Source organism: Nomascus leucogenys, chromosome 19 (assembly GCF_006542625.1).
Source record: "Nomascus leucogenys isolate Asia chromosome 19, Asia_NLE_v1, whole genome shotgun sequence".
Taxonomy (NCBI): domain Eukaryota; kingdom Metazoa; phylum Chordata; class Mammalia; order Primates; family Hylobatidae; genus Nomascus; species Nomascus leucogenys.
In genome coordinates, this window is record NC_044399.1 from 42,796,496 (window position 1) to 42,809,703 (window position 13,208).

A 13,208-nucleotide genomic window follows, 5' to 3' on the forward strand; every position below is an offset into this window, starting at 1 on the left:
TCATGCCCGGCTAATTTTGTATTTTTAATAGAGATGGGGTTTCTCCACCTCAGGTGATCTGCCCTCCTCGGCTTCCCAAAGTGCTGGGATTACAGGCATGAGCCACCACACCTGGTCTTGCAAGGTCTTAAATATTTCTCATACTGACATTGTCCTTTTATTTATTTATTTTTGTATTACCTGTGAATTTTATTTCAGTATGGTAAGAGAGAAATTACAAATAACTTTTAATAAAGAAAGGGTTAAAGTAAATTGAAAGCAAATTGTCCTTTTAAAGGGGGGAAAATACTTTTTAAGGACCCACAAGAATATAGTACCACACTGTTGTTTAAGAAACTGATTTAATGACAGTGTCTTTTTATTTTAGTTTCTCACCACATAAAAGAAGGCTTGACTTTATAATTGGAAATAATTTTTAAAAGCTTACCCTTTAATGAAAAAAGTATTTAGAATTCTAGAATTCACTGACCAACACAAATATCCTAGTTTTCATAATAGTAAGTTCCTATATATATGAAACTTGAGGTTTATTTCCTACTTGGCTAGTAAGGTGACAGTACAAAAAATATTATGATAAAGATGAAAAAGTTCTTGAAAATTCCTTATTAGCTATTGGTGGACATTTAATAACGTTTACCAAATCTGAAATTGTTGAGGTACAATTGTTAAAGGCACGTAAGTGATTGGAAAAAAGTATTTGACGGTAGTCCTTGCTTTCAGAAGTAATACATTCTTACAGCAACTTTCTACATAAAGTCAGAATTTATAATAAAATCAGAGAATGCCTTAATCTATTTGGACTTTTTTAAAAAGTACCCTTTAACACATGAAATAATAAAAGATGAAGCAGGGTAAATAGTGGATTGCTGATGATGTATGTATTCTGAACATTTACTTACATATAAAGATTGTTTCTTTCTTTTTTCCACCATTTTAGCTTTGTGGTTTTCTATCTTAAAGCTCAGTTGTTTGCATATTAACTGGTCATTAAACATCTCTCTAAAGTATTACTGAGAGACTAAGCTGACTTAGATTTGTTTTATTCATTGTTAATTTTTCTGTTTCTAAGGGGTGACCTATCTACTGCTCTTGAGGTCATCATTGACTGCTATGAAAAGTATAAAGTATTACCAAGGATTCATGATGTCTTGTGTAAACTGGTAGAGAAAGGCGAGACTGATCTAATTCAGAAAGGTGAGTCACTTTCTAATATCTTAATGTAGTTGGATTTTTTCCCTTCTTGCTGATTTAATCTTAGTGTATTGTTAAGAGAAACTTCAGCAGAAGGCCAGCACATTCAGATAAACTTTCTTTATACTTGTGAAATCTAAAAGAAAAATATCAGGTAGATTTCCAATATTATACATGTTCTTGATTTTAGTAACTGTTCATTTTGAAAAAATATCAATTATTCTTGTGTTCTACTTGGTGATCTGGCTTTATGAAGATTTTTTTTACCCTTATCCTCACTAGTTCTCTTTGAAGCTACTCTGTTAGGTACTTAATTAGTCGATATAGCTATATTCTTTAAGTTATTCTTAATATTTGTTTTTAAAATAAATTTTTCTTGTATTTGTCTAGAACTTCATATGATATTGTTTTTCTGGTTATTTTTTTCTCCTAATATATATATTTTTTCTCTCCTATCTAGCAATGGACTTTGTGGGCCAAGTACAAGGTGAAATGATGATGCTCTATGATCTCTTCTTTGCCTTCCTACAAACAGGAAATTACAAAGAGGCCAAGAAGATCATTGAGGTGTGATTTTTAACTACGGTACTCTAATTGTAGAGCTATTTAGACTCTTAATTAGAATACATTTAAAAATTTTAACCTTTAATTACACTTGTTCTGATTCATGTTAATAGAATTCAATCCCAGTAATGTTGGGGGAGGGGGATCTCGGCCAGCTTCTTTATTGTATATAATTACAGTTCAGAAAAGGCAGTCTGGTTGTATATTAAATTTGTTTCCTCACTTTGTTAAATTCACTATTATATATCAAAATGATATTTGCATATTAAATCTTGGATTGTGGAACAATTAAATTAAACTGGCATTCCTGGGTGTAAAGTTGCTAATCCTCTTTGCCAAAGAATTCTTTGTTCTTAAAAGCAGTGGAATTTAATTTGCTGCAGACCATGCTCAGATTTATTTGTAATGCTTGTCTACAAGTTAATCAGCCAAACAAGTGCTGTCTGCTACTGTTTGGCATTTAATTTAAATTTTCTTCTTTTTTTTTTTTTTCCACTGTGGTAAGCAGCTTATGGGAAATGGTAGGTGACAAACCTGGCCTATTTAGGATTATATTTTATCTAGGCTTTACTTAAATTTTGCTTAGTGGAATTGATAAGTCAAGGGCCAACTATAAAGTCTGTCCAAATTGTGATTAATTTCACTATTAAACAATTCTGTGTCCACTAAGAAAACAAAACATTCCGCAGAAGATGGACCCATTGCCTTAAGAAAAATTATTTCATGTGATTAAAACTGTTAACTTACAAATACCTCAGTAATCATGGGTTTTCTCAGATTACACTTCGCTTTTAGTCAATGTCGTTTTCCAAAAATACACAGGGGACAGGATGCAAAAGTGGTGTTTGACCTCTTTATTTGTGTATTGATGACTGCTTATCATGAAACTGAAAATGTAGGCACACAACCCAGAAAACTATTTTTTTCCTCCTGATGTTTTTTGAAGAAGAGAACGGTGTAGTATAGAAAAGGAGGACTGTGAAATCAATTCAGAACTTTCTTCTCTTTCCATTTTATGACTCAATCTGCCCGCTTGTCAGCGGACAGTGGGGCATGCTATCATGCTGTCTTGGACAGGCGCTTCTGTAGCTTAAGTGGTTCATTTACATTTTCTAGAAAATGGTATAATTTTTCTTCCACATTCACTTCCAAAAGTACAGTGAATCCAAACGTGAGAAGAGCTGTCTGGCTGTTGAGTTCTGCTGCTCTGTAGGTACAGTGTCAGTATTAGCAGGTCACTGATCAGAGCGGAAATGAAGCTCAGCTTTGAGAGGTTCTACAGGAGGAATGCATGTGCCTGTCTTTGTGTAGTAAGATGTAATAGAGCCAGAGACAGAAGAGTGATTTCTTGTTTTGCCATCTACCTGCTTTTGTGATAATGGACAAGTTATTAAACCTTTCTAAGCTTCCTCATGTATAAAAGAGAACATAATATCTGTCTTTAAGATTCAATCACATAATGTATGTAAAGCAGCTTGCATGTTTCCTGGATTATGGTAAGTGATCAATAATATTAATTCCCTTTGCCCCTTAAAGGTAGGGATTGTGTTGTCTTCTTTACCTCACGTAATTCAAAATATGATGTTCAGCATAAGGTACGTGTTTGCCACATGAATAGGCAAGAGAAGACTACCTCTTAATTACTTAGAGCTTTGCCAGAATACAACCACATTTAGGAATGGCTGTCTGCTGATGACAGAATTTTCGTAGTAGGTGTGTACAAAATTTTTTAAAGGGTGAAGAATAGCTTTACAGAAAGAATACTACAAGTCATGAGCAACATTTTTATCATTCCCAAAAAAAGCAATAGTGTCTTATCATTGGGTAGATTCACTGTGGTTGAATTTACAGAGCTGCTGTGTATTTGAAGCATTGTGGAAATAATTAGATAAACCAGTCATAAGCTCATATTAAATGAAGAAAGATATAGGCAAGGTTCAATGTGTAAATACCACCTGTTTTTTTTGTTTGTTTGTTTTTAAGATGAGTTGGCATACACGTATCATGTTATATGTAATATATTTGACAGTCTTCAGTCTTTTTTTTTTTTTTTTTTTTTTTTTTGAGACAGGGTCTTGCTTTGTTACCCAGGCTGTAGTACAGCGGTGGCTTAGCTTACTGCAGCCTTGACCTCCTGGGCACAAGCATTCCTCAGAAAGACCTAGCCTGAAAAAAGTCCTTTCTACAACACTTCATCTTACAGCAATTACTACATTCTGTAGATTCTCTTTTTAAAGGTCTATCTCTTCGACTAGAATGAAGGGAAGGGAGAAAGACTGAGAAGGAAAGGAAGGAGGGAAGGAGAAACTGGTCCAACTGGGAAGCCATGCAAATGCTTTCAATCACCTTCACTAAAGAGCTTCATTCTGGAGATTTCAGATGAAGAAATCTGCCAATGCCACCTTTAAGGGTTCATGATAGGAGATACTGTGTCAGATCTAAGAGCTCCATTTATCTTGTACCTATGTTAATTCACCCTATTTTCTGTTAACTCAGGTCTCTATCCGTCATTTACATAGCATTTGAGATGACTGAGTAAAGTGTCTTAAAAATCCACCACCATTACCTTAATTTTGAGTGTAGCAATGTTTAGGGTGAGAAAAAGCATTCCAGGCAGAAGGAACTGCCTGTGCAAGGACCCTCAGGCAGCAAAGAGGTTCCTTCCTTTATCCTTCTTCTGCCTCTTAGAACTCTTATTAGGTAACACTAATAAAATGACATCTGGAGTGTGGTACATTATCAGACATTTAATAAATGCTAGTTTGATTCCCTTCTCTATGCCATTCTTTCCTGTATAGAGATCAACCCTTTTGTCTCTTCTGCAGATACATCCTCTGTAGGCTGTCTTAAGAACTCTTGGGAATCAAACCCAAGGGAAGAGGTTAGAATAAGAAATGCTAAGTTTAAAGCAGAACTTTTTTCTCATCTTTGTGTTGGTTCTGAGAACCTAGCAGTGCCTGGCACGTGGCAGGCATTTAGTAAGTGATTGCAGAACTGCTCAAAGGGCTAAGAGTTAAATTAAATAATATATTTCTTGATAGAAACCTTTAATATGGTAACGTTTCATATATTATTTAACTTTTTTGCTTGTATATATAATCTCTCCCTGGATTTAATGTCTGGTCTTGGAAAAAAAAGAATGAGTAACCCAAAAAGTGATACTTTATTTATATGGTCTGCAATACTGTCTTCCTGGGAGGTAAATGAAGTACCTGAAAAGGTCGTAGACTAAAAGAATGAAGTCATTTTTCTGTTTGTTTACAGAGAAATACCTTCTTTTACCATAATTTCTAGCAATGGGAGTATTGGACTAGAACTCAGGAACCCTGAGTTTTAGTTCTGGCTCTGCTACTAGGAACCATAAAGGAGGCCCCATCCTTAAAGACATAACAACATTGCTGTCTTTATGTATCGGGGCTTTCAAAATAATAATGACATTTGACCCACTTTTGAGAAATGATCCTAAGTAAATCATCTGAAAACCAAAGTAGGTAAAGATGTAAATTACAATTATTACCTGTAACAGTGAAAGTTTTTCTCAAAGGAGAAAGGGCGCAAATGAACTTCAGTTTGTTTATGAAATGGAATGATGTGGCCATTAAAAATAATGCTTACAAGATTTTGGATTTTCGAATTTGGGATGTTCAACCAGTAAATAATACAGATATTCCAAAAGTCAGAAAAATCTGAAATCTGGAACGCTTCTGGTCCCAAGCATTTTGGATAAGGGATACTCAATGTATAGTAGTTACGGAATTTGAAACCAGGCTCCGAGTTTCTGTTTTCTGTTGGTTCCCCTGTACCATCCTACTTCCATGATCTCATGACCCCTCAATATCTGAACTATCAAAACCAACTTACCCTTTCTCCAGAATTGCTCTTTCTTGACTTTTCCCTCTTTCCTTATCTGCTGTTTTGCCTTTCCATCACACTGCAGCGAGAGTAAATTTTGATGTCTTCTCAGTGAGGGAAAAAACTCTTTTGATGGCTTTTGATTTAAGACCAAAAGTTTGGATTCCAGTGATCTCCCAGTCTTTGTTACTCTTCCTTTTGTTCTTTTCCAGATCTAATTCAGGACTTGTTATCCCATTTGCCTTCCTTAATAAGCCAGCGTGGATTGTATACACAGACAGTGGATTTTAGAGCTAGGGTTTGTTTGTTTGTTTTTGTTTTGTTTTTTGTCTTGTCCTCCAAAATTTCAAGATATGTCAGTTTTCATGTAAATATATACCCCCTTTTGTGAGTTAGTTTAGTATCTCCTATAACACCTGGTCAAGTGGATAACTTTTAGTTCATGATAGTTGGTTAATTGGACTTGCTCAGCCGTATTTTCCACCTTATTATACATGGTCTTCAAGTCTGTCTTGGAAAATTTTAGAGAAAAGGACAAATGCGAAAAGACGTAATAGCACCATGAGACCTTTTTTTGCTCCCTTGTTCTGTGCTAGCTATAGGGATAAATATAGTTGATCCTTGAACAACATAGGTTTCGATTGTGTAGGTCCACTTACATGTAGGTTTTTCTTCAGTAAATATACTGGAAAAGTTTTTGGAGATTTGAAAAAACTCACAAATGAACTGCATAGCCTAGAAATACTGAAAAAATTAAGAAAAAGGTATGTCATGAATGCTTAAAATATAGGCAAATTCTAGTCTATCTTATTTGCTACCATAAAACATATACAAATCTATTATTAAAAGTTAACATTTATCAAAACTTACACACATAGACTATACATGCTGCCATTCACAGCTGAGAGAAATGTAAACAAAAGTAACGAAGTACTAGTCATAAGTACATAAAATTCACTATAGTACTTATTGTATTAGTGTAATTATTTTGAATAACACCATGACATCCATACACAGTATCACTAGTGATGCTGGAAGTGCTTCTAAGAAGTAAAGTTGTGACATTTCAAGAAAAGGATGAATTGCTTGATATGTACTGTAGATAGAGGTCTGCAGCTCTGGTTGCCTGCCATTTCAGATGGAAATTCATCTTGTAAAAGTATGTCATAAACTTACGGTATCAAAAAATACAGTACTGTAAATGTATTTTCTCTTTCTTACGATTTTCTTAACATTTTCTTGCTGTAGCTTACTTTATTATAAGGATATAGTATTTAATACATATAACATACAGAATATGTGTTAAGCGACTATTTGCTATTGGTAAGACTTCCAGTCAACAGTAGGCTATTAGTAGTTCAGTCTTTCGGAAGTCAAAAGTTATATGTGGATTTTTGACTGCACAGATGGTCAAACTCTAACTAGACCCTGTATTGTTCAAGGGTCAGTTGTACTTGAACAGTACTTGGGTTGGGGTGGGGATGTTGTTTTCTATTTTTTTAAGAGACGGGGTCACACTATGTTGCCCAGACTGGAGTGCATTGGCTATTCACAGGTGCAATCATGACACACCACAGCCTTGAACTCCTGACCTCAAGCAGTTCTCCTATTTCAGCCTCCCAAGTAGCTGGGACTACAGGTGCATGCCACCTTCTCCAGCATGTTCTTGTCTTTGTCTGTCCCTTCTTTAAAGCCTTTGTGCACATGATTTTTCCTTCTACTATGTTAACTAGGGGACATGAGGCTAGGGCGGGCGGCTTTCATTTGACATCTCCAGCAGTAGTGGCAAGAAAAATCAGAACAGGTGAAATTTTCTATTTGAGTTAAATTCAGGATAATCTTCCTTGAGACAGAGTTTGAAATGCAGTAGAAAAACTTTCTTTTTACTTAACAGGTAATAATTATTGGATATATATTTTTACTAGTATACATAGAAGCTTATGATAAGCTTTTTATGGTAAATTTACATCAGAGTGTTGTAATGAAATTAAAGTAATGGCAGTTATTTTTGACTTTGGATTACTTTTTTCCCCTATACAGGTAAACTTAGTAGTGAATTGCAACTGCAGAAAGTTGTGGTTTGAAGCACAGTAGCTCAGGTGGAAACAAACATGCAATTGTTTCTATAAAAATAATTATTGTATCCTCACTATTCATTAGATAGATTATGTGTAGCAACACAGAAAGAACTAAAGATGAGTTTAATTAACATTAAATGTTTTTCATGTTATATTTAACATCCCGATTAGAATTCTATTCTTCTCCATGTTTTTATTACATTTTCTATTTCTGCTTTCAACTTGCAGTGTTTAAAATTCAATAAGATGTTAAGAGATAAGCCAGAAATCTTGACTATTACAGCAGCCTAGGAGATTTAGTTAATCTGACCTAGATGTTCTTTTGATGATTGAGATTTATGTATGAAAACAGTTCTCAATTTCAAAATGAAACATGGGAAGATCTGCCATATAAATAAGCTGTCCTGCCAAAGACAGGCAGATTAATCAGCCACAAACAGAAAGAGTATGTCATAAAAGTTGTGCTGTTTAGATTGTTGGCATTTGGATCAGCAATAATATTGAAAGTTGTAAGTGAATGTAGCCCTTGCATTTTGCCATGTTCTGAAGAGGATTATTTCATAGTTTTTCAAGGGCTTTTAGTATATATTAACATTGGTTTCATTTTTAGTATTATGCGTGTGAAACAAAACAAATAATGTAAGAAAAATCCTTGAGAAGAAATTGTGTGTGAGTGTAGATATTAATAGTATTTGAGACCATATTTCAGTGACTAATTTATTCATCACTGATTTCTTGTATCCCAAAAAGTGGATACAAGAAACAAGAACAAGTTATCCAACTTCTAGTCTACCAATTTTTCTGTCATCCCACCAAAGCTGCAAGATGTTAGTTTCCACTTCAGTTCTTAATTTAACATTGTACAATGTTATTTTTTAAAATTAAAAATAATGAGGACTTATAAATAAGAGATTAGATTCAAGGGATACCTGGTTTGATCAACAGAAGTGAGTGGAGAAAGCAGTAAAGATACCTCCTCTAGACTGAAGCAGCCAGGGCTAATGAGTATGTAGCTTTCTTACCATAATGCTGTGATTGAAATGTAGTATTTAATGGTGAAGCCCTCTTACAGATGATGAAAATACTATAGAGTGACAAATCCTTGGAATTATGTTGAAATGGTTTGTCTTTTATTCCAGTATCCAAAATTGTAAACTAAGTGCTTTGAAGCCAGACTTACTGACCAAATGATAGTAATTTCTAATTGAGGATATAACATATGTCTCAATTGTTTAAATTAACTGAGACTATAAACCAATTTTAAAGTACTTAGCTTGTTTTGCTCTTTAAACATTTAGTTTTAGGTGCTAGGCAAAAGTCATTAGAGTACTTTTACCACTGTGAAGTTTGCAAAGCATTTTGTTTTAAAAACAAAAGCCAGTGGTTTATTATTGTGACAATTGTTATTTTGTGTAACATTGATAATTTTTGTCTCCTGAGTCTATTGGAATAAAGTAAGTGTGTGTGTGTTCAAGACAGAGTGTGTAAATGAGAAAGAGCACATGCAATCAGGTGTGGTGGCCCATGCCTGTAATCCCAGCATTTTGGGAGGCTGAGGTGGGCAGATCACTTGAGGCCAGGAGTTCGAGACCAGCCTGGCCAACGTGGTGCAACCCATCTCTACTAAAAATACAAAAATTAGCCAGGCATGGTGGCACACACCTGTAATCCTAACTACTTGGGAGGCTGAGGCAGGAGAATTGCTTGAACCCATGAGGTGGAGATTGCAGTGAGCCAAGATCATGCCACTGAGACTCTGTCTAAAAAAAAATAAAATAAAGAGCACATGCATGTGAATGTTGACACACACTTTTTGACATTTTCTAGTTTATTGCTTATTTTTGAACTAAAGAAAGTATAACCGTTTTATTAATTAAAGATTTATGGAATGAACTTTGACCTGCAGTGCAGCATTTGGAAATAATCGGCATCTTCTAGGCACAGGTTAAGCATAGGTTGTGTTTTATGCTCTGTTCTACTCTTACTAAAAGTCTTTGATAACTATGGGGTTAATTATAGTTTGTATTAGTTATAGTATAAATTTAGTATATAGATTGTATACCAGTATATATAGTTTAGTATATAAGTTTAGTATATATATTTGGCAGCAAATTCGTAAGAAAAGAAACTGTCGTTGAGGAAAAAAATAATATTCAGCTGAAGCCTTACCTTGGGTGCTATGTGATTATTTTATTTTACAGACTCCAGGGATTAGAGCTCGATCTGCAAGGCTTCAGTGGTTTTGTGACAGATGTGTTGCAAATAATCGGGTTTGTATTTGATTCTGATGTCTCAATCACCTAAAACTGTGAGTAGAAGGCAAGGGTCCTCTGTGTCACATGAACATTTGGGGACTTCGAGAGACAGGGCATTGTGGAAGCAGTGTTTATCTTGATTGTTTGCCAGATAAGCAGTGGCTTATTTCTTATTCCTGAGGTGCAGTAGAAACCCTAAATTGTTAACCTGGGCCCTGATGATTTTATCTTTAACTAGTTGGTTGGAGCAGGCCGACCTTATGTCCTTGGCACTTCACGCCTGCATTAGTCCTTAGTAGCAGGAGGAGTTGCTTCCCAGAGCTCTGGAATTTCTGCTTGCCCTCCTCTGGTGCAGGTACCTGTTTGCATCATGCCAAGTAAAAGCCACAGGGCAAGAAGAGTGTAAAGTTTGGAGGGGGAAATATTTTTGTTAATGTACGATACACTCATTGAGTTTTCCCACCCAGATATCTTTGAATTAGTTATTCATGTTGTGTTCTTGACTCCAAATTTTTTTAAGATTGTGGTAAAATAAGTATAATGTAAGATTTATGATTTAACCTTGTATAAGTATACAGTTGAGTGGCATTAAGTTCATTCATATTGTTGTGCTCAGCCCATTAACTTTTGAAATGAAGTTAAACTGCCCTTTTGGTAAAGCTAATTTGAAAGATTATTCCACTGCTATTTGTTAACTATAAAATATATCCTTTACCCAAGGTAGATCTATCTCTTAATCTTACTTTTAAGGTTGAAACTCTGGAAAAATTAGTGGAGCTGACACAGAAGCTATTTGAATGTGATAGAGACCAGATGTACTACAATCTGCTAAAACTGTATAGTAAGTGATTTAACTATTCTTCATGTTTTCATTTATTCTGTTGAAGGCAGTGGCAGGAAAGGAGTATTTGGTTTTGAGGGAGCTCCAGGGATTGTCAGAAGGCAGTTTTCATTAAACAGAGGCTCAAGTAGAGGCTAGATTGAATTTTATCACAGAATGTTTTATCATAGCACTAGACACTGTATGTCTTCATAATTTCTGACATTCTTACTGCAATAATGAGAAAGTACGAAAACCTTCATCAGAATCACAGAATTTAATAGGACTTTTTGAGGTAAGAACGGTCTTTCTGTTATTTTTATTTAAGCCTTCAGGTAAATTTATTGGTCACTTTTATAAATAGGTAACCACCAACACATTCATGTAAGTAGAGATTTTTTTCTTTTTGCAAAAAGATACATATCTTGCATATCTATATACAAACTCATTGTTAAACAGTTTTTTAAATGTCATTGTATATTTTTGGGTCAGCTATATATTACAAACATTTTTCTATATTTAATCACCTACAAATAACGAATATACTGCATAGATGTACTAAAATTTATTCAGCCTATCATCTCCTATTACTGGGTTTGTGAATAGATTTCCATTTTTCAAACAACACTACGTTATTCATTTTTGTGCCTTAATCTTCATTCATATCCTTAACTGTTTTCTGAGGCTGAAATCTTTGTATTTGACATTTCTGAAACTTTTGATCTCTCTTTTCAAAGAGTGCTCTAGTACTTTTATACCAGTATACACATTTGGAGCTTTACAGTTTCTTTTAGGATATTTCGGTAGAGAGGAATAACACTTAGAACAGCCAGTGACCTTTCCCTATTTGCTTCATGGATATTTATCTAGATTTATTGTTCTTCTTTTCTCTTGGCAAATTTCCCTTCACCAAACGAATAAGGGGATTTATTTGTCTTTTCAAACTTGTATTTATTACCATTGAAAGCTTTATTTTACATCTCGATGATGTAAATAAAATTAAACTTGCTTAAAATTTTACATTCCAGTTTTTGGTTGTATTGAAATACACACTTCACAGTGTAATTCTTAAGACTTTGGCTTGAACGATGATCAAATTCTTGCACACAATGCTGAGGTTGGTATTGAATGTATAAAATTAAAAACCTGTATTTTAGGCAGTTGGTCCTGAAATTGCAAATTATAATCTGTATGTGAGCACTAACATTCCACTCTACCTACTTTTTCTTCCTTTTAAAAACAATTTCATGATGAAATTCTAATGTGCCAACTTCAAAAGAAGCACTGACTATATGTCTAAATGTGTCTTATTATTTCAAGTAGTCCTCATAGAAGACTATATAAACTTGGATTCAGAAAAAAAAACCTATGAAGCCCTTACTGTGTGCTAGACGTTGTGGTAGGCACTGCCGATGTAAAGGTGGTGCTCTGCTGAAAGGGTCAGCCCCATCACCAAGTCTTAACACTGCAGCGGGTAAGAACAACTGTTAAGTATGTGGTAGTCTAGGGCCAGGTGAGAGGTGGCCATCCACACAAACTTAACTCTTACTATTCAGAAGAACTTTTACTATTAGTTTTGCTTTGTTTTTGAGACAGGGTCACCCAGGCTAGAGTACAGTGGTGCGATCAGAGCTCACTGCAGCCTCAACCTCCTGGGCCCAAGAAATCCTCCCACCTCAGCCTCTCAAGTAGCTGGGACTACAGGCATGTGCCACCACACCCTGCTAATAATTTTTTTTTTTTTTTTTTTACTTTTTGTGGAGACAGGGTCCCACTGCATTGCCCAGGATGGTCTTGAACTCCTGAGCTCAAGCAGTCTTCCTGCCTCAGCCTTCCAAAGTCCTGGGATTACAGGCATGAGCCACTGTGCCTGGCCTTTTTTTTTTTTTCTTTTTTTTAAGAAACAAAAAAATGTACAACATTTAGCTTCATCTTAAAATTTCCATTAGGGATATTTGGTCTCTGAGTTTAATACTATTTTCTTGTCCTTAATTTCCTCTATGTGTCCTATTGGACACCTGTCTCCAATTCCTTCTTGCGTTGTATTTGAGTCAATAGTTTGAGGAGGTTGGCAGAGTGTGGTTAGCTTCTTAGGAGGCTGGAAGCCAGTGGAATCCTATAGAGAAGTATATATACTTTTTAACCACATTTGTATACTTCCTACCTTCTGTTGTGCTATAAATAGATAATCTGGTTATAATAGCCCTAATCCTTTCCTTTCTGAAGAAAAAGCAAGCTATCCCCTTGTGCATTTTGCCTTCAGACTTGGGCCACTATTTAAATAATATTGTTACATGGACTCAGTTGCTTTGAAATGGAACATATGATATGAATTGGATCTTGCTGTGTTGCCCAGGCTGGAGTGCAGTGGTGCGATCTCGGCTCACTGCAAGCCCCGCCTCCCGGGATCACACCATTCTCCTGCCTCAGCCTTCCCAGTAGCTGGGA

At 35.2% G+C, this 13,208-nt stretch overlaps 1 protein-coding gene across 1 annotated transcript in view; it reads left to right on the forward strand.

The window, feature by feature from the left end:
- Window positions 1–13,208, forward strand: part of LRPPRC (leucine rich pentatricopeptide repeat containing) — a 112,466-nt gene that overhangs the window by 64,145 nt on the left and 35,113 nt on the right. Inside the window, exons 24-27 of the mRNA XM_030800405.1 lie at window positions 1,070–1,194; window positions 1,652–1,758; window positions 9,887–9,955; window positions 10,691–10,781. Coding sequence (XP_030656265.1) covers window positions 1,070–1,194; window positions 1,652–1,758; window positions 9,887–9,955; window positions 10,691–10,781 — 392 coding nt within the window. The remainder of the gene's footprint in view (window positions 1–1,069; window positions 1,195–1,651; window positions 1,759–9,886; window positions 9,956–10,690; window positions 10,782–13,208) is intronic.